The 27,513-nt window shown below is 36.8% G+C and overlaps 1 protein-coding gene across 1 annotated transcript in view; it reads left to right on the top strand.

Annotated features, from left to right (window-relative positions):
• Positions 1–27,513, top strand: part of CNTNAP2 (contactin associated protein 2) — a 2,300,337-nt gene that overhangs the window by 1,180,926 nt on the left and 1,091,898 nt on the right. The window contains exon 9 of the mRNA XM_063815738.1: positions 3,719–3,868. Within this exon, the coding sequence (XP_063671808.1) occupies positions 3,719–3,868 (150 nt within the window). The remainder of the gene's footprint in view (positions 1–3,718; positions 3,869–27,513) is intronic.

Consider the following 27,513-nt stretch of genomic DNA (forward strand, 5'->3'; position numbering starts at 1 on the left):
TTAACTTCAAGAATAAGCCTTTACATGCATAGAGTAATTTTATAGTACAAGAGATTGTATCTGTGTTGTTCTTCAGAATATTTGAAAGATAAGAAATAACAGTTATTGTTTTCCCAATTTTTGTATGGACAGGAAAAATAAAACTCTGGGATTAAATGATTTAAGATATTCTTGTCAGAAACAGAACTTGGACTTAAATCATGCCTTTTTCTTTTTCCAGTGAGGAACTATCTTACAAAGTAACCTATAAGTACCAAAAAGTAGACCCTGATATATGAATATGGGTGCATATTGTTTATTTGACATTGGTCCAATAAATGCAATCAGGGAGAGGGGAGGTGAGACAAATTGGGGTGGAAAGCCACAAAAAGGTTCTTTAATAAGGAGATTGTTACTATGGGCAACTGAGTTGTAGCCCACTGGAGTCTCTCTGAGAGGCTGTAGTAACTACAGTCCCTTGCACACCTAGTGTCTGGACTGTTCCTCTTTCTACATCATTGGAAGCCATTGAAATGTATGGAAGTTTTCTGCAGGTGACAGCCGGAGTGGGATGAAGAGATATACTTCATTTAATAACTTGATAACAGAGCAAGGTCAATTACAAATGGACTTAGGATGATGGGGATTTCCAGGAAGATCTATTGACATTAAATTAAACTTAACAAAAAAAATTATATCCACTTAACTTAATCCTTACCCTTAGAATGAGTCATATTGCACATTACCGTGTAGAGCTGAGAAGCCATAGTCAGCAACTCCGATGCTATTTTTATTGCTTTTTTATGTTTCATCATTTACTTGGCCATCTGTGAAACCTAGAGTGCCAGATTCCTGGTCATGACTCCCTCAGATTCATTCAGTTATTCATTCACACCCACTATGTACCAGACATGGTTTTAACTTTAGGGTTTTTTTTAGTAGAGAAGAAAACAGACAAAAGAGAGCTTATAATCAAGTGATAGAAGACAGAAAATTAGTAAGTATGCTAGTAAATGAACATATAATAAATTTAGTAATGAGAAACTATAAGGAAAAATAAAGCTCAGAAAAGAAGGAATGTTGGGAGAGAGAGGAAAATGATATGTTATTTAGAATAGCTAGGAAAGACCACCTCTCTCTTAAGATGACATTTGCACAGAGATCTGATGTGAGGGAGCAAAACCATGCAGATAATTCACACGAGGCATTCCAGATGGTTCACATGACACATCTTAGTTCACCAAAAGGACTTTAGTCAGTACTTTTCATGAGTTCAAAAAGAACAGAAAGCTGTTATAGGGAATAGTGTGATCTCAGTTATACATTTATAAAGATAATACCACTTTGTGGGGAGATTCGACTGTTAGTCCAAAGAGTGAAATCAGAGGAACAATTGGGGGGTAATGAAATACTCTGTATTCATCTGTTGATGGACACTTTGGTTGCTTCCAAATCTTAGCTATCGTAAACAGTGCTGCAACAAACATAGGAGTACAGATATCTCTTCCATGTACGTATTTTCTTCCTTTTGGGTATATACGTAGTAGTTGGATTGCTGGATCATATGGTAGACCAGAGATGATAGTGGGCTCACATAGCTGTTTGCCTTATTACGTTATTTATATTATGCATACTATTTATACATATATTCACTTGTATGCTAAATTTTATAATTTGGAAAGTCTTTTGCATTAATTCCTTTAGAGCAGGGATTTTATACTGTTTTCTTGATTGAAACAAAATGTGCTCAGTGGCCAGGCGCAGTGGCTCAGGCCTGTAATCCCAGCACTTTGGGAGGCCAAGGTGGGTGGATCACTTGAGGTCAGGAGTTCAGGACCAGCCTGACATGGTGAAACCATGTCTCTACTAAAAATACAAAATTAGCCAGCTGTGGTGATGCACGCCTATAATCCCCGCTACTTGGGAGGCTGAGGTGGGAGAATCACTTGAACCCAGGAGGCGGAGGTTGCAGTGAGCCGAGATCCCGTCATTGCACTCTAGCCTAGGAAACAAGAGTGAAACTCCATCACAAAAAAAAAGAGGGGCTCAATAAGTATTACTAAATTAAAATTTGAAAATCCTAAAAAAAAACACAAAACCCTGAGGGGTGATTATGTGTAATAATACTTTCTATGAGTAACTACTACAAACATGTGACTATCTTCTAAGCTCCAACAGCCCTTAAGTTCTTTAAAATAGTTTTTCTATTTCTTAGTATAAACCAACTAGTAATGTATGATTTTCCTATAAAGGAGCACATGTAGTAAATAGCCTAGGCTTTATGAACTACATAGTTTCCAGTGCAGCTGACTCTTGCTGTAGGGCATGTGGTATGTAAATAAATGTACTTGGCTACATTCCAATAACATTTATATGGACACTAACATTTGAATTTTATATAATTTTCACATGTCACTAAACATTATTCTTCTTTTGATTTCTTTCCAACCATTTAGAAAAGTAAAAACCATTCTTAGCTCACAGGTTATAGAAAAGCAGGTGGCAGCAAGCCAGATTTCAGCCGCAAACTGTGGTTTTTCAGATTTCTGGTATAAATTATCAGGAGCTTGGAGCCCTGATCTGTGTGTCATTGATTTGCTCTCATTCTATTTTTGGATACCTTTATTCGTTAGAGTTCTCTTTCTTTTGTCAAACTGAAGCACGTCCTCATGTAACTTCAACCTGTGGATTCTACGTTGTGCCGTCTGAAGAATAGCACAAAATACCCCCCACCCGCCACCTTGTCATAGCACAGGCCTTCACAGGGTCGAAGAAAGCCCCTCTGGCCCTCTTGGTTTTCTCTGCTACCCAGTGTTAAACTTTGTCCAGATGCTTATGTGTCCTGGCGGCTCTCCTCTTTTTGCTTTTTAATTTCCTGACTATTCTTCATAAAATGAACACAAACTAAACAAAAGCTTTAAGCTACTGTCCAGCTAATGGATAATTCAATCTAATTTTTGTTTCCAAAGATCGTTGTATCAAGCAACAATGAAGTGCCATTGTTGGGGATATGCATTCTTGATTTATTTTGCTGTTTTTTTTAATACCATGTACTCCATTATAAAGATAACTTATTTGTAAATGTTCAGATAATCCTATTATTATTTTCCATGACTATTAGTGGTCAGTTAGTACTTATAACTACACATGCACAGTTATTATTTACTACTTAATTTCTATAAACTATACTCACCAAATGTGTTTATTGAGAGAAAACAAGCTATACAGAAAAATAAAGATTTTAAAAACAAAGACAGACATTAGATAAAAGCCATAAATTCATTTTCTTGTCTGAGAATAAGATCTAGCAAAGCTAACCAGAAAATAAATTACTAAGTTAAAGTAGTTCATAATTCACTAAGTTAAAATAGCACATAATCATGAAATATGCTCAGTGGCCGGATGCAGTGGCTCACGCCTGTAATCCCAGCACTTTGGGAGGCCGAGGTCATCTACATGACTTTTTTTTTCAATCCATTTCCTTCCCTAAGTACACAGCGGTATTAATACTGCTTCTCTACTTGATTGGGTTATATGATGCCTTATTCAGTTAGGTGGAGTATAGAACCACTTATGATGATGTTAAAGAGACATGAGACGTCAGTTTGAATTGTAAGCAGCACTGTATTTTCCAAGAGAAAAATACTTTTATTTGTAAAATCGTGATTTGTTGATTTTGGAAATTGTGTTCAGCTGGGTAATTTTAAGAAAAAAATGACTTTTATCTTGTACTTACCAGGTTCTGGGTTGAATGATGGACAGTGGCACGAGGTTCGCTTCCTAGCCAAGGAAAATTTTGCTATTCTCACCATCGATGGAGATGAAGCATCAGCAGTTCGAACTAATAGTCCTCTTCAAGTTAAAACTGGCAAGAAGTACTTTTTTGGAGGTAAGAATGCCGTTCCTTTCTGGTTACTAATCCATTGCAAAAAATGAGGTTTCAAAATGACGTTTGATTATGAAGTATTTATATTTGACTCAACTCACTCAGTAGATCTCATGACAGAACAAACAAACTGTAATTCCACTGAGCAAAACAAAAAAAGAAAAGGAAAAATTTTGTTTCTTTCTGATGAAGATATTAAGATGATGTCACCATATTCTTCTGGCCTAATTTAAATCATTGAAGTATAACAAAGGAGATTCTAAATTCATCCTCATAATCCTCAAAAGTCAGGTCCTTGGAATATTTGCTTTTCACCTAGTGCTTTGTAACTAATTATTCAAACCTTAGTTTCTTCAAACAAACATTTATTATCTCGCAGTTTCTCTGGATCAGTAATTCAGTAATAATTTGCTGAGCGAGTCTTTCATGAGGTTCACGTCAAACTGTTAGTTGTGGCTGCATCATTGGAAGCCTCGTCTGCTTCCAGTAGGTCTCACTTACCTGGCTGACAGTTGGTGCTGGCTGGGATGCCTCAGTTCTCTGTAGCTTCTGATTCTGTAATACCTTTCTTCTTCAAGTAGCCTCTCCTGGGGGTCACTGGGCAGAGAAAGAGAGGAGGGGAGGGGAAAGCCAGTAAGTCAGGAAGTTCTCCAGATAAAAACTATGAGTATTTTTTAAAAAATAATCCAATTTAGCAGTGATATCCCATCACTACTATTATTTTCAACCTGTGGGAAGTGAGTCACTAAATCCCGTCCACAGTTAAAGGAAGGGGATTTCACAAGGGCATGATTATAAAGAGCCATTGATTCCTGGGTGCCATTTTAAAGGTGCTTACCACAGTCTACCTTACAGAAGAAGACATGTTGTCACAAACATCTTGGTTCTTAAGTAATGAAAAGATTAGTAAGAAGAACATTATCTTAATGATAAATTCTATGTGTGAAAAAGTGTTGTAGCAAAGACCTGTCACATTTTCTAATTGAAAAAATGTGTCCTGTCAGAAAATGATCTTTTTCATAACTAATACATTATGAGGACATATTTTATTAAAGTGCTAGGTACATTGTTTAGATCAATACATCTTTTATTAGATTATTGTGTTTCCTGTCCTAAATCATGCAATGTGAGATGTAAAAAATAAATCACATGCTTAGAAAAGGCTTTTATTTAAGCTTTAAAATCTGTATGTTACATGTTTGCCTCCGAAAATGTTTCTATTTGTATTTACATATCTACTTTGTTTATTTAAATATATAGTTATATAGCTCTCCCTCTCTCTCTCTCTCTCTCTCTCTCTGTGTGTGTGTGTGTGTGTGTGTGTGTGTGTGTGTGTGTGTGTTCTAGTTCTTGGAGTAAGGTGACATGAGAGTAGCCACCTTGTTTATCTCATACCCTGCTATATTCCTCAAGGTCCTAGAAAAAATCCTGGAATGTTGTAGATGAACAATAAATATTTATGAAAGAATTAGTAAATTCTACAAAATAGGCAAGACATCACTTTATTATGAATTGTCTAGAGAGGAAACAGAGGAGGCCCTAGGCAATTTACTGACTTGCCACTGAGTTTGCAGCTAGCACCTTAAGTTTTCTGAGTCCTATACCAGGGCATTTCTCCCCATCTAATTAGTGACAAGTTAGAGACAAAAATCATGAACTAGGGCTCTGCTTCTTTAATCTTCCATAATATTTGTTGGAAGTTAAGACTACATGATTTTTAAAAGACTCTCAATAAATATTTGATGAGTAGATGAAAGTCAAACAAGCTGTCTTATGAGTGAATGAACTGGACATACTGATGTGAGAAAAAACAACTCAATAGCCAAACTGGTTACCGTCCAAAAAATTATTCAATATGATTGGCTTATGGCCAACAGTTTTCATTGCTATGATCACAAATAGATCACAGTTGTCAGTGGGAAAGCTACTGATAATCTCTACTGATCCCTTGACTGGAATATTTTTGGCCACACATGAGCTCCCTGAGTGCCTAAGGCCAGTTTTTATCGATTTCAATCTAGAGGGGCGAGCACATAGCTGTAACCACACATTCATGGCATAAAGTTTATAGGATATGAGGTCTTTATGGTGTGCTATTTACATCAGTTTACAGATTCTGGTTTTTGAGCCCAGGAGTCAGGAGAATATTGATTTCCTCTTGGGTCTATGGTCTGCCTTTAGGGTATACTGTCAGCTAATGATCACGATGCTTGTTTTGTTATATCGTCATTAGCTGAATCCTAAGTGTGTAAGAATCATGAGAAGAACTCATTGCCATTCTGACTCTCAGGCCCCACCTCTGGAACTTTGAAATTCAAGAGAATGAGAAACTGAATAATTAAAAACTTCAAGTGATTCTGATAAACACAGTCTGAGAAACAGAATTATAGATTGACCTTAGCCAATTTGCACACATGCCGTTTAGATTCTTTTTGTAAAACATCGTCAGTCACTGAAAAGTTTGGGATGCATGAGAATTAGCTACTCTCCTATAGCTTTGCCCCCAGAGGGCAAAAGAAAGGAAGTCACAGGACAAGTTATGATGCCCATAAACATATTTATTAAATGAACAATTATTACCAAGAAAGCACAGCACTGTTCATAAACATTCTTCTGCAAGCTCAGTGAGGTCCCAGCTCTCTAACTTGCTGCACCTTGAATCAAATGTTCTCCCGAAGCAGCGACGCTGAATGGTGGGATTCAGCTACACCCAGAGCTGGTGCCAGGTGACAGAAAGTGTGATCCTAACTCCAGAAGCATTTCTAAGAACTCAGGTTACAGGCCTCGCCAGAATCTTTTACCATCTTCACACAAGGCTGGGTGTGTCTCTAAAAGGTGTTGTGCCAAACCACAGACCCTTAATGCCTTTAAGTTCACTATTGATATCTCCTTTCTAACATTTCTTTAACATTTATGCTATCTAACAGACCACTAATTTCACCGAAGAAAACCCAGTTTGGCATTCAGTTCATTAGAGGACTTGTTGATTAAGTGAATTAAGTTGATATGAGGAATAAATAGTAAAAATCTAAGAGTCACCCCCTCTGGTGTGGGTGTACCGTTTCTGCACTAAAACTCTTGATACCTCTTACTTGTGGATTCCTGATCAGAAGAGGAACTGCCTCTGGATCGCAACTTTAACTAAAACACAAATGCACACAACTCTTTACCATCTGTGCTGAAAATTTTAAAGTAGGATTCAAATGTTAAAATAAACACATCTTAAGAAATACTAGTATAGTGGAAAGGAGAATTGACTTTGTTCTAAAACACGAGCTTTGGAATCCTGCATACCTGATTTTGAATCTGGCTTTATCACTTAATTAGTGGATCCTTTAATACTGTATCTTACTTTCTTCATCTATTAAATGGCAATAGAATCTGTTTTCTGAACACTGTGTGGCGTAAACTTAAACCTGGGGTCTGACCCTAGGAAATGCTAAATGCTGACTGACTTTCCAATGCATCTTGAGCCTTTCTTTTAACTCTGTAAGAGACGGCCTCACAAGGAACACTGGAGATTTCAGACCATTATTTATTTAATGGCCTCTCATCAACTTCTGCACCACTCAAAGTATTTCTTCCCCCACACTCACTGAAGAAAAGTATTTTTCCTGCTCACTGAAAGCCTCAAGTAAATGCTTTCCTGCCGTCCTACACTTTATTTTGTTTCCAAACCCTTAAATATGTCCACATTTTGTTTCTTTTGAAGTTAAGTCCCGGTTGTGTAGCTTTCTTTGCAGCCCAGGCTGGGCCGTTTCACTCCAGTATGCAATTTTATCTCTCTGTGCTTGCTCCCTGCTAATGCCGGCAAAGTCTTAGTTCTCCTTTGTAACATCCATGATCAGATGATGTTTAATCACCAAGAATTCTTTTAATTTTTTTTTTCTTGGGGATAAGCAGACAAAGAGATCCGTTATTTGGCATGTTTCTTCAGTAAAGTGTGTTTTAGCTGCTTTAACATGTTTTATTTTCCTCCAACTAGAATTTTTTTAGATAACACTCCATTAATGTTAATAATCAAAAGAATGTTAAACACAATAATTAAATTTACCTATTGACTGTTTACGTGGTAATAAGCTTTCTGATACAGGCCGGAACCCATGGCTATGAGACAGCAGTATGATTTTTAAATTTCTAAATTTTCTTTGTTTTGGTCATTTTTATTTCCTCTTTTGTTATCATTAAAAGAGAAAGGAGCTGTGGGCTGAAGAGGAGAGATAAGAAGCTTCTAGAGCCAGTGTTACTGGAAGAGGAGTTCTAAAGAACTCAATGGGGAAGCAGGCAGGTCTTAGGAAGGTACCAAAGCAAGTGGTGAAGGCAAGAGAAAAAGAAAGCAGTGGAGCTGGCCTGAGTTTGATAGGATTTGTGTTAATGAAGTTTAATAAGAGGGCACATCTCTTTCCAGCTCACCAGTACATAACTGTGTTGGTCAGTTTTGGCTGCTATAAGAGAATATATAGGTTGAGTGGTCTAAACAACATAAATATGTTTTTCATGGTTCTTGAGGTTGGCAAGTCTAAGACCAAGGTATCAAAATGCAGGCAGATTCCACGTCTGCTGAGGGCACATAATGAGAAGCTGCAGCCAACCATTTTGTTATTGTATGTTCTCATCGAAGAAAAATAGAGACAGAGAGAGAAAGACAGAGAGCACACACTCTTAAGTCTCTTCTTATGAGTGCACCAATCCCATCATAGGGGCTCCACCCTCATGACCTAATTAGCCCCCAAAGGCCCCACTCCTAATACCACCCACAGGGGCTCGGGGTTTCAATATGTGAATTTTGAGGGACACAAACATATAGTCTATAATAATGGCCTCTCAATCCTCATTGAAATAGACCATGAATTTTAAATATTAGGTTGTGCAAAACCAGTTGGGGTTTTTGCTATTGAAAGTAATGGCAAAAACGAGCTAACCAGATAGGTATGTAAATATAGATTTTTATCAAGTAGTTATATTTTAAAATAATTAGGAGATGTGGTTATCAGGCTCCTTAGCTATTTATTATAGGAAAATACCAACACTCCTTCAAGCATTTGGCTGCCTGAAAACTTCTTAGTGATGGAATACACTCCATGAAAAGCCTCCCAGATAGTTTCCCAGAAATCCTTGGTTTGGCTCATCCATCAAAGAATACGAACTTGCAGCATCCCATTCAGAATCCACTTGTCAGCACTGTGAAGTATCAGCTGCCTTGCTTTTGTACCAACAGGAAATCTATTGTTTAGAAGTTTGTTTTCTAGCTCTTTTTCATTGTTCTCCCAAAAAGAAAAATAATGGAATGAGACACATTTTATCAAATGATATAAGTTAGACAATGTGTCATTTCAGGAGTGTGCAATTTGAATCCTAAACAAACTTTTTGAAGGTACATATTGATTTTCTAGGGATGCCGTATCAAAGTACCACAAACACGGTGGCTTAAAACAACATAGTTCTATTCTCTCAATGTTCTGGAGGCTGGAAGTCTAAAATGGAGGTTCAACAGGATCCTGAGGTCTCTGAAGGCCCCAGGGGAGGATCCTTCAACTCCTCTGGCCTCTGGTGATTACCAATAATCCTCGTTATTCTCTAGCTTATAGATACCTCCCTCCAGTCTCTGCCTCCATCTTCACATAGTCTTCTCCCCTTTGTGTTTCTGCATCCGAATTTCCTTCTTCTGATAAGGACACTACTCATGGGATTAGGTATCATCCTAATCATTATCACCTCATCTTAACCTGATTGTATCTGTAAGAACCCTATTTCCCAATAAGGCCACATTCATAGGTTTCACAGTTAGGACTTCAGTGTATCTTTTTGGAGGATACAATTTAGCACATAGTAAGGTATAAATGCTTTATTTTACAACCCCCTCTAATGAAAAATTAGCATACTTCCTAAAGGAGATTCATACTTCTAATTTTATATTATCTATTCTCAAAGATGGCTCTTATGAAGTTAAAAGTCAAACATATACTTTGGGAAATGTGGATAACTAAAAGTTAGAGGCATTCAAACAAACAGAAAAACAAAAATTAAAGTATCATGCATAGTGGATGAAAATGTGCTGGTCATAAGAATTTGATGGTCAAATTTCTGAATGTGATTTTGTAACCTCTGCATAGGACCAGGTATAGAATTGCAAGGAAACCAATTTTAAAATTCTCCAAGGGAATTTCATGTCCATATGCATAAGACAGAGAACTTATCTCTGATAAATATTGGAAAGCTCTGTGTAAAAAAACAAAGTGTAAATGATAAGAAAATGTATCATTGGTTTGAAAGTACATTCTATGTGGAACTAACCAAATGTTGTATCATTACATTTGGGTCCTTACATATGTAATGTAGAGAGAAGAGAACACCCAGCTAAGACTTGGGGTTAGCAATCCTCGGAGCAGGATTATACTTAGGGACAAGGTGAAAGAATCTGGCTTCATTGCTTTGCTTGACCCGAAAAATTTTCAGGAACAAAGGAATTTGTAACTTGACCTTGATATGCAGCACCATGGGAACCTACCACTACCAAATAAATGAAATCATTAAAGACTTTACTTGTAGATAGAAATAATACTGGAAATAAAACAACCACACACACACAAAGAGTGCAATTAAAAGAAGAAAATAATCTTAAATTTGCTTTCATTTTTCCTTAGAATGTAGTTCCCTTTCCAAAATTTACATGTATTTAAGAATAAATTAAGTCATCTTTTTGTCATACTGTACTTGTCTTGGAATTTTGTATGATGGGCATCTACTAAACAGTGAAGCATAAGCTTAAAACCATAGAAATATTACAAAGTGTTCCCAGAGAGTTGTTTACGCTAAAACAACATGAAAAGTTCAAGAGAACACCACTGGCACCCCATCGATATACATTAAATCCCTTAGCAGCAGTAAGAAATGTCCTCACATTTAACATATAAATGCTGGGCAAGTCGGCTGTCTTATATCTAAAATCTTCTCATAAGAAATGCCTTCAGGCCAGGCATGGTGGCTCAAGCCTGTAATCCCAGCACTTTGGGAGGCTGAGGCGGGCAGATCACCTGAGGTCAGGCCCCAGCCTGGCCAATATGATGAAACCCCATCTCTACTAAAAAAAAAAACACAAAAATTAGCCAGGCATGGTGGCACGTGCCTGTAGTCCCAGCTACTTGGGAGGCTGAGGCATGAGAATTGCTTGAACCCAGGAGGCAGAGGTTGCAGTGAGCCAGGATCACACCACTGCACTCCAGCCTGGGTGACAGAGCAAAACTCCGTACCCCACCTACCCCCCCAAAAAAAGGAAATGCCATCAATTAAATATGGTTATTTCCTTCAAAATATAAGTCCTTTAACTGAAACTGTAATTAGATTAATGTTTGATTTTTCTTTACACTGGCTGAAATAGTAAATCTTTTTATCTTTTTTCTAGGCCTGCTTTTGCAAATCTTTTTGAATTCGCTTTGATGTTTTCATTCATACTGTCTGTTATAGAACTAAGACCTACATTCATTCATTTATATCCAAAGAGATTATGGGCAACTAACAAGTAGTAGAGCTTGGATTAATAAATATTTTCTGAAAACCTGGCATTATTGTTCATGCTGAGGTAGTGAACAAATCAGGGGAAAAAATGCTTGCTCTTGGAAGATTACATTCTAGGCCAGATAGTAAACCAATAACATTGGTTAAATGAGTGTATTTGGGGGAAAATTAATCAGGGAGGGGACAGGAAGTTCTTGGGAGGGGATTGAGGATTATCTTTAAATGGCCAGAGAAACCCTTGATTAAGAAGATAGCATTTGAGCAAACACCTCAAGCAGTGAGAACACACACACCATGAGAAGACTGGAGAGAAGAACACTCTTAGTAGAGGGAAAAGCAAGTAGAACCCGATATCCAGCTGGTGTGTGCAGGGAGCGATTAGGAAAGGGAGTCAGTGTGGCTGAGAAAAAGTGAGGTTGGATTGTGAAGGGTCTTTAACAGTGACTGAGAAGGTTGGACCGAGTGAATCTAGTTTATTTTAAAACAGTCTCTCAGGCTGCTGTTTTGGTAAAAGGCTGTAGTTGGATGAGGGAGAACAGTGGCAACTATTGCAGTAATCCAGATGAAAGAAAATCGACTAGATTGTAGCAGTGGAGCCAGTAGGTAATGATCAATTCTGCATACACATTTGGAGGTCCAGCCAGCAGGACTTGCAGACAGGTGAGATATGGGGTGTGAAAGCCGAAGGGTCAAGGATGACACCGGTCTTCCTGACGAAAAGGCTCATACCTCCCCTTTCCACTGTTTGACACTTTCTCCTTCCTCTTTCACAATTTGAGGTCCACTTCACTGTGTTTCCCTGAAAATGACTTTTGACCTATACATCCTAAAACTAAGGACTTTGTTGTGTATGTGGTCGTAGTTCCACCAAAATTAACGGAACCATGGACAGCTCCCTCCCAAACAAAATTCCCAGCGTCTTGTCTCTTCTGGTTTCTTTTGATGGGTTCTCAGTCAGTTCCTAAATTCCTCAGATCAAGTCTTGGCTGAATGCTCTTTTTGCTGCATCTAGGGTCAAGAATCTACTCATCTAAAACCTGCTATGGTAAATTAAAATTCCAATCAGTCTCTAATTTGGGGACCTTGCCATTTAGAAATAAGCAAGTGGAGAACCCTGACTTAAAGCTAAGAAGCTGTTATACTAAAAATAGCCTTTAAAAATATTGATTCACAAATAACCTCCTCAAGCATATACTTCCACCTTGAAAATACCACCTAACTGTAATCTTTTCCTTTTGGCCTTTGTTCCATCAGTGTTCCAACAATACTACTGGGGTTGGAGGGGGGTAGAAAGTAAACTATTTATCGCCTCTTAAAATCTAAACTGGAAATTAGCTCTCGTCCACATTTACATAGTGCTGAATATCCTTCATTAATACTAAAGTACTTGGTTACCCTATCTCACTTTTGTGTAATATGCCTCTCTTTGAAATGCTAATTTAGTATTAAAAGCAAAAGCCAACTTTTTCTAACCAAATGACTAACAATTTATTAAATTTTAGAGTGAGATGAGGAAATCACAACTTAGAACCTTAGCCATTTCTGTAAGTTGTTAATGGTTAATTTAATTTGGCTTGGCTAATATTATATAATTGGAAATTATTTTTATTTACTGCTTCCAAACCTTTTAGTTAACGTTTTGTTTTATATTTTTCTTAGTATTTTTAATATTTTCCCTCTGGTCCATTATTATTATGGGATTATTTTTTCCACTTTTTTCGTAGAGGAGTTAGTCCCCCCCCTAATTGTAGTGAGTCACCTAGAAACTCTGCGTCAATTAACATTTTAAGCAGTACCTGATTGTGCAAAAACAACTCCTTGTCCTTGAAAACATTCAAATCAATATTTGCTATTTTATGCAATGTTCCTCATTTTAAAAAATACTTTTTTTAACTTCTATTTTTGGTTCAGGGGTACATGTATAGGGTTTTCTATATAGGTAAATTATGTCTCATGGGGGTTTGATGTACAGATTATTTCATCACCCAGGTGTAATAAGCATAGTACCATATAAGTAGTAGCTTTTAATACAAAAAAATTTTTAAGCCATCACTTTCTATTATGAGAATATCAATGAGAAAAAAATTTTCAATCTAATTCCCAAAGAACTTTCAGGCTTTTTTTATTTGTTTACCAATTATATGCATAAAAGAAAAGAGCACAAAAAAAGGAATTACACATTGAAATTGAACACATTAACCTCATCAGAAACTGTTTTTCCACTTGGAGATTGGAAAGTATTTATTATGTAGCCCAAGGTTCCCAAGACCTTTTTTTATAGCTCCCACAAGTAAAATTTGATTAGAGCTATGTTTTAAACTAATTATCATTACAATTATTGTGATATTCTACATGCCTTTGCCTTTTTCTGGCTCTTACAACTGGCTTGCATTGGAAATACTCGGATTTAAGGAATGATTACAAGAAGTTTTCAAAGAAAAATATCATAAAACTACTAAAACTCTTTGACTTTCAAGAATTGGCTTAACCCTGTGGCCATTTACCATTGACATGTTCTGCTTTCTTTTTTCTTGATACTGATTTTGCTCTTTTAAAATGATTAGTCTAAAAGAACATCAAGATCTGACTGTGAAAATGATACGGATAACACTAAAGATAAGTAAATTAAATATTATTTTGTGTGTGAATTTTTTAGCAAATATCTTCTATATCTAAAATGCTCTTAAGTAGAGAAACTACTGGCCAAATTTTTAAAACTGTAATGCCTTGTATATCTGGTGCAAATATGTGATAGGTGTCAAGTGATTACTTGGGAAGCATAAATAAGTCTACAGTTTATCCTATGAAGTTGATTCTACTGTGCTTTAACAAAAAGAAAAAGAAATCTTTAAATGTATCCTTCATGTTTCATGAATAATCAGTGTTAAAAAAAATTCAAAGAGACATGTTAAAAGCATAGTAAGGAAGGCTTTATTCAGAACCATTGCAATAGATACAGGGACCACTGCAATATAATTTTGCAGCAAGGGAGAGAGATTGGGCTCAACTCCAAGTATAGGAAGGACAAGCGGGAATTTATAGCAAAAAGCAGGGTTGGGTCAGTGGATAGAAAATTACTACAAAGAAACAATCCAGGGGTATAGGGGTTTCTAACCAAATCCACCTAACCAGAATTCTTGCCAAAAACAGGCTAGGGTGATCAGACATCATCTGTGGGGTGGTGCAGGAGGAACGTGGTCAGGTATCAAGGATGATGAGATACTGAGAACGATCAGCTATCAAGGGCGGGGAGTTCTGGCTAAACTGACTTCGCAGGGTTCTTTTGCTAAAACTGGATTTTACAAGAGAGTAAACAGATGGGCCTAGGAGAAAGTTCAGAGGCTGATTAAAATTTGGTAAAGAAAAGAATCTTCATCATGGGTTAGTTCAGGTACTCTAAGAAGCAGAGGTTAAGACAGAATCAGACAATCAAAAGATTTATTGGGCAAGTACTTCTAAAGGAAAAAGAGGTTAAAGAGGAGCTCTGACATTCAAGAATGGTGAAAGGGAAGGATGAGTGAGTGGGTAGGGCCCCAGATGGTTGCACAGCTGAGGCAGTATTGGCCAGTCTCTAGCAAAAATTGTCTGTTAGAATCCTGTGTCAGAAAGAAATGGCCTGGCTCTCTTACTCCTGCTGTGCTCAGACTGAGGGCAGTCCAGGCAGCGTGGCCTCAGCTGGTAAGCATCTGTGGACCCTATTTAGAGTGGCCAACTCTGACCTCAGGCAGGAAGGGAAATGTCACCAGGGCCCTTCCTTAGTGGCCACAAGTCATTTGGTAATGACACAAAAATGCAATACATAAAGGTAGTTATAGGAAGTTATTTTAAAGCACTTCTTGACAAACCAGAAAGAAGTTTGTGGGTTTTTTTCCCCAACAAAGTTGGCATTTTAATTTGCATATCTAATACTCTATGACAGAACAAGTAGGTAGAGGAGATGAATTTAGCATACTTACTTTTTTGAACTGCTGGAAATTCAAGTAATATTCTTATATGTACAGAAACAAACAGAATGGGATCCCGTGCCTATAACTGTGATGGTCTGTTATTGCTTATTTTGTCTGCTTGCCTGTTTTGTTTCTCCTTTAGGCAATCAATTATTTGTATGTAAATTTAATTATTAAATTTATTATTATTTACATGTCTCTCTTTTAACTAAAAAGTTAAGTTCTTTCTGGTTCTGTGGCTTGTTTTCCATTGTTGAGTTTTTAAAAGATCAGATTTTAAAATAAGCTAGTTTTTCTAGTTTGGTTTACTCACGTAGTAATTAAATAGAGCTTTTGCTGAACTCACCCCTCCTTTTATTTTTAATTTCTCTTTTTACTTTGGGTTCCGTTTGTCCATCCCAGCATAATTTCTCAAGTAATTAAAAATATTTTCTACTCCTCCTGGGAATTTTATTTTATTTTATTTTATTTTTATTATTATTATACTTTAAGTTTTAGGGTACGTGTGCACAATGTGCAGGTTAGTTACATATGTATACATGTGCCATGCTGGTGTGCTGCACCCATTAACTTGTCATGTAGCATTAGGTATATCTCCTAAAGCTATCCCTCCCCCCCTCCCCCCACCCCACAACAGGCCCCAGAGTGTGATGTTCCCCTTCCTGTGTCCATGTGTTCTCATTGTTCAGTTCCCACCTATGAGTGAGAACATGCGGTGTTTGGTTTTTTGTCCTTGTGATAGTTCTCTGAGAATGATGGTTTCCAGCTTCATCCATGTCCCTACAAAGGACATGAACTCATCATTTTTTATGGCTGCATAGTATTCCATGGTGTATATGTGCCACATTTTCTTAATCCAGTCTATCATTGTTGGACATTTGGGTTGGTTCCAAGTCTTTGCTATTGTGAATAGTGCCGCAATAAACATACGTGTGCCTGTGTCTTTATAACAGCATGATTTATAGTCCTTTGGGTATATGCCCAGTAATGGGATGGCTGGGTCAAATGGTATTTCTAGTTCTAGATCCCTGAGGAATCGCCACACTGACTTCCACAATGGTTGAACTAGTTTACAGTCCCACCAACAGTGTAAAAGTGTTCCTATTTCTCCACATCCTCTCCAGCACCTGTTGTTTCCTGACTTTTTAATGATTGCCATTCTAACTGGTGTGAGATGGTATCTCATAGTGGTTTTGATTTGCATTTCTCTGATGGCCAGTGATGATGAGCATTTTTTCATCTGTCTTTTGGCTGCATAAATGTCTTCTTTTGGGAAGTGTCTGTTCATATCCTTTGCCCGCTTTTTGATAGGGTTGTTTGTTTTTTTTTCTTGTAAATTTGTTTGAGTTCATTGTAGATTCTGGATATTAGCCCTTTGTCAGATGAGTAGGTTGCGAAAATTTTCTCCCATTTTGTAGGTTCCCATCCCACTCTGATGGTAGTTTCTTTTGCTGTGCAGAAGCTCTTTAGTTTAATTAGATCCCATTTGTCAATTTTGGCTTTTGTTGCCATTGCTTTTGGTGTTTTAGACATGAAGTCCTTGCCCATGCCTATGTCCTGAATGGTAATGCCTAGGTTCTCTTCTAGGGGTTTTATGGTTTTAGGTCTAACATTTAAGTCTTTAATCCATCTTGAATTAATTTTTGTATAAGGTGTAAGGAAGGGACCCAGTTTCAGCTTTCGACATATGGCTAGCCAGTTTTCCCAGCACCATTTATTAAATAGGGAATCCTTTCCCCATTGTTTGTTTTTCTCAGGTTTGTCAAAGATCAGATAGTTGTAGATATGCGGCATTATTTCTGAGGGCTCTGTTCTGTTCCATTGATCTATATCTCTGTTTTGGTACCAGTACCATGCTGTTTTGGTTACTGTAGCCTTGTAGTATAGTTTGAAGTCAGGTAGCATGATGCCTCCAGCTTTGTTCTTTTGGCTTAGGATTGACTTGGTGATGCGGGCTCTTTTTTGGTTCCATATGAACTTTAAAGTAGTTTTTTCCCATTCTGTGAAGAAAGTCATTGGTAGCTTGATGGGGTTGGCATTGAATCTATAAATTACCTTGGGCAGTATGGCCATTTTCACGATATTGATTCTTCCTACCATGAGCATGGAATGTTCTTCCATTTGTTTGTATCCTCTTTTATTTCATTGAGCAGTGGTTTGTAGTTCTCCTTGAAGAGGTCCTTCACATCCCTTGTAAGTTGGATTCCTAAGTATTTTATTCTCTTTGAAGCAATTGTGAATGGGAGTTCACTCATGATTTGGCTCTCTGTTTGTCTGTTATTGGTGTATAAGAATGCTTGTGATTTTTGTACATTGATTTTGTATCCTGAGACTTTGCTGAAATAAGAAATTTTGTAAGACTTTTTGGCCTTCAAGACCCTAAAAATGGTTGAATATCTAATGGGGAAATTTTAAGTGTTTGTAGGTATAATGTGTGGGATTGAGGGTCCGGGAATTTAGGCCAAAGACTTGCCTAGTAACATATAATTCAGCCTACTTCAAAAGTTAGCCTTTAACTTACATTGTCTTTAATACTTTTCCAATCAAAAAAATCCCCAAGCCTCTCTGACATCTAGATCTTTCTATCTCATTCACTGAAGTTAAATACAATTAGTGCCAAAGTTACTATGGCATCATTCCTCTGTAGAACTTAATCTATAATAACCAGTAAGTTCACTACCTCACAATTGGGAAGAGAGACCCTCTCTGTTTTTAGACACCCTTATTAGATCAGTGTGCAAATATAAAATTTGAATAAAGATATTCTCTGCCAGCATCGGACTATATGGTATTATTTCCAGGAGAAGCTACATGCCTCAAAAAGTCAGCAATAAAAAAAAATCCTTTAATACCTTCAGAACTTTTCCTATTATCTATGGGCTATTGAACAGAGATGGACTCAAGGATTCCATATGTATACATGATTTTAGGTTTAATATTTAAAAGAAAAGAATATTTGAAGCGCAGAAAATACATGTAAAGGGGGAATTGCCCCTAGTAAATATATAGTCAATGTTATATGTAGAAAAAAATGTTGGAAGATCAAAAGAAGGAAAAAATTCAATTGGGCTTTAGGGTGGAAATGCAAGCTATCAGGCTGAACGAAGCAGACGGGTAATAACCACTATGTAAAAGCTTAGAAAAAATGGAAGTAGTTCTACTATTTGCTAGCCTAGTGCAAAAGTTGATTCGAAGAGCAGCGGGCAGAGATTTTGTGTGTTTCCTAAGATAATGCATGTTTCATACCAGGCTTTCACACTTTAATGTCCTTAAGAGCCTTCTAGGGTACTTTACAAAAAAAAAAAAAAAGTCTTTGGCTGCCTTCTTAGTAAAATTCTGATTCAGTAGGTATGAGGTTGGGCCCAGAAATATGCATTTTAAACAGATTTTCTTTTTTCTTATCATTTTATTGGCCAGGAAATCATATGCTATAAAATTCACCATTTAAAGTGAATAACTTGGTGATACTCCTTATATTCACAGAGTCTTGTAACTATCACCACAATCTAATTTTCGGCCATTTTCATGACCCCAAATAGAACCCCAAAACTATTAGAAGTCACTCTGAATTCTTCCACAAAACCCCAAATCGTAGGCAACCACGGCAACCAAGAATCTACTACTTCCTGTCTCTATGGATTTGTTTATTCTGGACTTTTTTTTTTTTTTTTTTTTTTGAGACAGAGTCTTGCTCTGTCCCCCAGGCTGGAGTGCAGTGGCATGATCTCGGCTCACTGCAAGCTCCGACTCCCGGGTTCATGCCATTCTCCTGCCTCAGCCTCCTGAGTAGCTGGGACTACCGGCGCCCGCCACACGCCCGGCTAATTTTTTGTATTTTTAGGAGAGATGGGGTTTCACTGTGTCAGCCATGGTGGTCTCGATCTCCTGACCTCTGATCCACCCGCCTCGGCCTCCCAAAGTGCTGGGATTACAGGCGTGAGCCACCACACCTGGCCTTATTCTGGACATTTTATATAAATTTAATTGCATAAAAAATTACCTTTTATGACTGGCTTCTTTCGTTTAGCATGTTTTCAACCTTTATTCAACTGTAGTTTATTCAATTCATGTATCAGTACTTTATCCCTATTTATTGCCAAATATTTTTACATATATGTATATACATATATGTGTGTATATATATGTGTGTGTATATATATATATATATATATATATGAGACATTTACTCATTCACAAGTGATGGAGTTTTGGGTCTTTCCACCTTTTGGCTATTATATATAATGCTGATATGAACATTAATTTACCTCTTTTTGATTGCGCATATGTTTTTCTTTCTCTTGGGTATATACCTAGGAGTGAAATTGCTGTGTCATATGATAAGTCTATGTTTATTGTTTTGAAAAATTACTAAATTATTTCCTGGGTGATCTCAATGCTTGTCATTCTCTCTCCATACTTTGAGAAACACTAATGTAGGCAAAGATTTGGGGATAAAAATGTAGGAAAAAAAGAGACATTTGTTGCACTCTGATAATAAAAACCTTAGATTTCATGAAATGGAGATGAGGATTAGAAGCGAGGCAAAGAAAGCATCAGAAAAATAAGACACTGGATAATGATGTGAGGTTAGCGTCATCAAGGGACAAGTTAGAAATCCACATTTTAAAAAATTAAAACAAAATTATAGCTAAGTGATTAAGTAGTATAAGAAAGTTTATAATGCATGTTTATTTAAAGGAGTGTTAAGATTTTATTTATGTAGAGATGATACAATAGGGTTAGACCTCAATCACTTATTAAAATCAATTTATTAAGATTTAAATACATATAGTAAAATTTAGTTACATGAATTTTGATTCATATACTTTTGAAAGAATATAAATAATGGTTACCGATCCCATTGTATCCCATTGTATGATTACAGAATAAAGTAGTTATATACAAGAATGTTTATTGCAACAACATAGTCATCAATAACTAGAAAATGCCTAAATGAGCGACAGCAGAAAGATGCTAAAAGATACTGTGGCAAGTCTATAAAATGGAGTATTATGCAGCCACCCAAAGTCGTGATTTTGAATAATATTAAATGGTATACAAAAAGGTTAATGACATAGTCTTATTGCAATGGGGATAAAATATTTTAATACAATACAAATTTATAATTGCATTCTCCTAGACCTGTCTAATATTTTCCATATCAGTGAATGTGCCATTGCCCTCCATCCAGGATAAAGAATGGCTTTAGTCTTAGTTTTATCTTAATGCAACAAATCCAATCCTTCACCCAATCCTATTTAATTATTTATTTATTATCCATAACTATTCATCTCATAAATGATTTTATAATCCATCTGCCTCTCAGCTGTTTCACTGCCACTGTGATAAACCAGACTACCATATTCTCTCTGCAGGACTGCTTAACAGTTCCCTGATTTATCCACTGACGATTTCAGTCCATTCTAGTTAGTCCTCTTTCAATCTGTCTTCCACTGACTTTGTCTTGCCAATTTCCCCTACCCTTTCCACCCTCACTGACTTCCTGTTTCTCTTGTGATTGCAATACTTATTTATTTGTTTAGCAATGCAAATTTATAACCTGAACTACAAGGACCTTGCATCGTCTGGTTCCTTTCTGTGTTACACACATCATTCATCCTCACCCAGCCTTCTGCTTCTGTGCACCAGCATCATGTTGGCCTTCCTTGAGCTAATAGAGTGTTATGCTGCCTTTGTCACAGGGACCCTACACATTCTACTTCCTCTGTCTGGAATGTTCTTCAGCCTAAGATGACTACTTCTTTCTCAAATCTCACTTTAATCAACACTTCTTCAGGGAAGCCTTCCCTTTGTCTCAGCCCCTGGCTAAGGTCAGGTTCTTTAGTTTTGAGTATATATAATAGATTATAAAGATATATGAATTAGGGAGATTATTTGTTTAATGTCTGCCTACTTCACTGTCCCTTAAACTTCAAAAAAAGGATATATATATATATATATATATATGTATGTGTATATATGTATATATGTGTGTGTGTGTGTGTGTGTGTGTGTGTGTATGTATCTCTTTTTTTTCCTTGGCTTCTCTTTTCCTGGTTTTCCCTTCTCTTAACTTTCTGCTTTCTATGGTTTCTCTCTTTCTACTTACCTAGTTTTGTACCCACCCATTCCTCACTGTAAAAGAAAGTAAAACACAATTTTAGCAATATCTATCTCTGATTCGAAGAATGAATAATTTTAATGTTCTCCTTTCTTCTTTTGTTAAAATTTTCTACAGTAGCCATTTGTAGGTATAAAACCAACATGACAAGCACTTTTATAGTACTGAAAAATAATAAGTGAAAACTACTTGAATAGATTTCCATATAAAAATGTAAAGTTCGCTGGGCGTTGTGGCTCACACCTATAATCCCAGCACTTTGGGAAGCTGAGGTAGGAGAATCACTTGAGCCCAGGAGTTCACGACCAGCCTGAGCAATGTGGTGAAACCCCATCTTTGCAAAAAATACAAAAATTAGCTGGGCATGGGTATGCGCAACTGGAGTCCCAGCTACTTGGGAGGCTGAGGCAGGAGGGTCTCTTGAGCCTTGGAGTGCAGTGATCCAAGATCGCGCCACTGCACTCCAGCCTGGAGAACAGAGCAACACTCTTTTTTTTGTTTGTTTGTTTTTTTAAAGACAAAAATTATAAGACAAAAATTTAAAGACACTGTTATACTATGCAGCCATAAGAAAGAATGAGCTCACGTCCTTTTCAGGGACACAGATGAAGCTGGAAAACACAGGAACAGAAAACCAACACCGCATGTTCTCACTCATAAGTGGGAGTTGAACAGTGAGAACACATGGACACAGGGAGGGGAACAGCACACACTGGGGCCTATCGGGAGGTGGGGGGCAAGGGGAGGGAGAGCAATAGGACAAATACCTAAAGCATGTGGGGCTTAAAACCTAGATGGCGGGTTGATTGGTGCAGCAAACCACCATGGCACATGTACAGCTATGTAATAAACCTGCACGTTCTGCACATGTATCCCAGAACTTAAAGTAAAATTAAAAATATATATGTATATATTTAAATTTTCAAAACAGGAGAAAAATGTTTACTTTAGAAAAGCATGTCTTTAATTTTTTCTAATTTTACATAGACAAGAGTTTCATGTGGTAGGAAACAAACTAGATAAGATAAAGGGAGGTGAAATTTGTCAGGATTATTTTTAAAAATATAAGTGGATAAAAGTAATCTTCTGACATAGCACTTGTGTTTAAATGTACATTTGTTACTTAGAGTTGCTAATAATTTATTCATGTAACAAAAATTGTTGAGGTTTCTTCTTTTTTGTCATTGGTGAGTGGATTTTACTTTCCAGTATAGAATGTCCATAAATGCAATGTGTCCAGTAAGTTTAATTTTAAAAGGCTTTATATTGCATCAATAATTTCAGAATTCTTTACCATACTTCTTAATTCTTTAAAAACATTAAGTATATATACATTTTTATTAGGGAAGTTAATCTCTTGTGATATGTCAAAGTATATAATGGTAAACGTCAACTAAATACATTGTTTCTTTTATTTTTCCTTTGCACTTATATATAAGTAATGTTATTTTGTTTTAAGACAACGGTCTCACTCTGTTGCCCAGGCTGGAGTGCAGTGGCATGATCTCAGCTCACTGCAACCTCTGCCTCCCAGGTTCCAGTGATCCTCCCACCTCAGCCTCCCTAGTAGCTGGGACTATAGGCGTGCACCACCATGCCCAGTTAATTTTTGTAATTTTAGTAGAGATGAGGTTTCACCATGTCGGCCAGGCTTGTTTAGAACTCCTGAGCTTAGGTAATTTGCCCACCTCGGCCTCCCAAATTGCTGGGATTACAGGCATGAGCCATGACACCCAGAAATGAGTAATGTTAAATGTAGGATTTCTATATTGAAAATATTATAGATATAATAATATTAACTTTTAAGATAGAGGGAAAAATCCAAATTATTAGGATAGTCTTCAGCTATATAATTATAGAAATCCAACTTAGTAACGATTTAAACTGGATGAAGGGGCTGGTATGGCATTTTGTGGTTTCACAAAGTATGAATTCTATTTCAAGCATCAGCAAACTCTTTTATATAGGGTCATATAGTAAATATTTTAAGTTTTTTGGGCCATGTGTTCTTTCTCACAACTACTCAACTTTGCTTTGTAGCAGAGAAACAGCCATAGACAATACAAAAATAAATGGGTATGTTTGTATTCCAGTAAAACATTTACAAAAACAAGTGGTGGATTGCATCTAGCATGCAACCTCTAATTTAACAAGTTCTAATCTATCAAGATTTTCCACCATCTTTAGTACATTGTTTCTCACTCTTGGTCAAGATGTCTTCCATCCCCATTCCATACAGCAGGAAGAAAGAAGTGCAAAGAGTCATGGAGCCCCTTTCTTTAAGGACACTTCCTGAAAGATGCTGAAGATATTTCTACACATATCCTGTCAGCCAGAGCTTAGTCCTGTGGCTACAACTAGTTGCAAAGCAAGCTGGGAAATAAAATTCTTCCAGACATTCATGAATCCAGTGCCCCCTCCCCTCAAATAAAAGGTGCAGGGAGATTTTTTACTGAAAAGATCATGAAAACAGATTGTAGGGAAAACTGACAGTATGTACCAATATTACTACACAGAAATACCTATATTAACCCTTTTTCCAATACATAGAACATTTTTATGTTCCTTCAAGTGAGACCTTCCCAAAATCTCATAAGTTATTGCATCCATTTCAAATCCATCTCTGATGATGTACAGAACTCTACTTCAGGTCAAGGTTTCGTTTCTTGTGGTAGAGTAGTATATAAATTAAAAACCTGTTTACTGTGAAATGCACTCCTCTTATGAAAATAAAAGCATGAGAGACACATAGCCATTGCTGGTCCATAGCAATTTTAAAATCTTGCTAGGCAGGAATAGCAAAGAGGCTATTTTTCCAGTGCCTTTTGTGACCCAAAGTTTCACTCTCGCAGAGGTCCCTATGAGAAGCCATATCGTGATCCTATCTGAGAAGGGCATTCTGCTTTTTCCTGTCTAGTGGGCTGCATGCTTTCATAACTGACCTCCTGCTGATACAAATTAGTGATTAAGGACTGCTGTAGTCATTGAAAGGGCACAAACCTTTGCAGGCCATGCTTATGGTTTCCTTGGCAATGTAAGTTTCTCAAAAATGTTGTAGTCTTCTAATCTATTTTCTTTCAGGCAGTTCTATGTGCAAATAACCACACCTAAACATCTGTTCTTGACATAGTTTAAAACCTGTTGACTATTCTTTTTCATACTTACCTCTGTGTTCTGCCAATTCCCAGTGGAGGTGAGCCCTCTAATCTACCTTCAAGAGAACTTGCACCTCCCTCCTTTTCTTCTCTCTGCCTTTCAGCTAATGTCAAACTACCTTGAGGTCCTGAAAAAGAACAACCCTTTAGTGGACGATGATATCCTCAATCTGATCACTGCAACAGTGCTGTGCCCCAGTGTCTGGTAGATAACCCTTACCTGAAGGTTATGAAAGACATCCTGGGGCCACAGGCTTACTTCCTTCTAAAGCTGCCTCTTGGCAGCTGTGGTTTAGACTTACACCATAATGCAGTTTAGGATACAGAGTTATTTTTTATTTATTTTTATTTTTTTAACCCTTTCAAGCTTCTGAATTAGGGATTTTCCATCATTTTAGACTGTCAACATAAGAAGAAAATACCTTCTACTTCACAGTAGCTTTACTCTCATCTCAGCCTTTAGGCTGGTGAGTTCTAGACTAACTTCATCTCTCTCCTGGAGACTTTGCTAAACACAGCAAGAAGGAGCCAGTGCCAGTGCACAAGAGCACTTGAGTCTTTCCAAGCATTTCTCTTAACATGGAAAGTCTCAGTTGGCACCTAATTTTCCTTCCAAAGACAGCAGTTGACAATATAACCAAATATTTAGCTACGGTGTAACAAAGATCTCAGCTTTCCACAGCTAGAGTATCCCAGTCTTCAAGGCCTGGTGTCCACCACAGGCAATTCCATATGCTTTTTAGGCTTTGTCACACATAGCACCCTATTTTTATGTATAGTACAAACTACGGTATGAGTTTGGATTAGGTTCAGCTCTGAGTAAGAGAGACTGAAATTAACAAGATGAAGATTTCTTCCTTTGTTACATGAGAGAATATAGAATTAGACTGTTCAAGGCTAATGCAGTGTTCCATGGAGTCAGGAAGCTAGGCTTTTTCCATATTTCTGCTTTATATTTAGTACAAGCAAATATCCCAAATGGCAATTTGAGTGCCAGATATTACATCCAAGTTCCAGATAGGAGGAAAAAAGCATCAAAAGATACGGGGTGATTCTCACCCTTCAAGGCCACTCCCCTGAAGTCTCATACAATGTTTACGCATGTATCACCTCATTGGCTGGAACATATTAATGTGGCCACATATAGTTGCAAGGGATATTGGATAACCAAATATGCAGGTAAAGATCTAAGTCTATGCAAGGGGGGAAAGTAATTATTGAAGGCTAATTAGCATCTTTGTAATACTCCTATATTTGATATTAAACAGTTTATATTATCTGTGAATTTGATTATAGTTTGTGTGCTCAATTGTATTTAATAAAGTGGCATTCAATATTTATTCCCTCCGTGAGCAAATCTTGAAAATTTGTATATGGCTGTTTAACCTAAGGATATTGAGTTTGGAAAATTCATTTAAAGGAGTTCATTTCTTTTTCAAGTTTTCAATTATCCATCATCCTAGTCTGAAGCTTTTTATAACAAATTATTTAGAGTAGTAAAATTAGTTTTTTAAGCAATAGAATATTTTTAATCACGCATTTATATCTCTGTTATTCCCAATCATATTTCTGTTCTCCACAAAAAGCTTTATTCAATAAATTTCTTGCCTTTAATTTGAGAGAAAAATGGACCATTTCCCAAAACATTAGGATTTATTAAAAATAACATCGATGGTTATCTAAGAGCTTTTTTTTCTTTAGCTTAGAAAGCAAAGGATTATACATTTCTTAGTTTCCATATGGCAGAACTATAAGGGAAAAAAAGAAATAAGATCATGAATGTATAGTGTGTAGAATAGGAAATTAAGAGGCCAGAGAAAGTATCTTTGGAATTAGGAAGCTGTCTAAGACATTGATGGCTTGAAAAGAAGTAAGGTGTATTAGGTGAACAACTAGATCATAAGGTTCAGGAGAGCAGGAGCTACTCTTGATTTTGTTTATCCCAGTACACTAAAATATAACACAGTGTCTGATGCATGCAAAGCACTCATTATACATCTGTTCAATGAATTAATAAGGATAATTAACCATATTTTAAAAACTATTAGAAATGTTTATATTATTGTGTCCTAGAAGACAACAGTGTGCATGATTTAAACATTTTTATTTTTTGCAATCATGTTATTAAAGAACTCTAAGTTGCATCATGCCACATCAGATATGTAATCCATTCAGCCTTATGTTTTCATCTCTGGCTGTGGCATTAAAGCTTAATTTATAGAAAGGTGTGTTCTTTCCCTAGATAGCAACTTAAAGGTTAAAGACATACTGTAGAACACTTTAGTCTTTCCTCAATAAACATCTCCAGTTTTTCCTCATAAGAATTTCATCAAATCTTTCTTCAACTTATTTGTATATTTTAAATTTATATGGTCCCTTAAAAAATCACATGCTGATTTTATTTTTACTTTTTTTTTCTAGTTTATCATTTGTTTTTCAAAGAAAAATATCTTTTAAACTACTTGTTTAATGTTAAACAATGAGCTGGGGGGGCGTTTTGTTTTTGTTTTTGTTTTAAGTACTCTATTAATTTTCATTGCCAGTGAAGACCTAACTGGCTAAACAAAGATACACCTCAGCAATATTCTTGTTTGAAACAACATATGTACCAACTAGGAAAAATGCATTGTTAAAATTCACTACATGCCTGTAGGTAATGGCAGAAGTGTGGAAAGGCAGCCTCTGACTTTTTAAAACATCCATGTTTCAAAATAATTTTAGGAAAATAAATTTATAGGCCTGGCACAGCGGCTCATGCCTGTAATCCCAGCACTTTGGAGGCTGAGACAGGTGAATCACTTGAGGTCGGGAGTTCAAGACCAGCCTGGCCAACATGGTGAAACTCTGTACTAAAAATACAAAAAATTAGCTGGGCATGGTGGCACACGCCTGCAATCACAGCTACTCAGG

Source organism: Pan troglodytes, chromosome 6 (genome assembly GCF_028858775.2).
Source record: "Pan troglodytes isolate AG18354 chromosome 6, NHGRI_mPanTro3-v2.0_pri, whole genome shotgun sequence".
In the NCBI taxonomy this organism is placed as follows: domain Eukaryota; kingdom Metazoa; phylum Chordata; class Mammalia; order Primates; family Hominidae; genus Pan; species Pan troglodytes.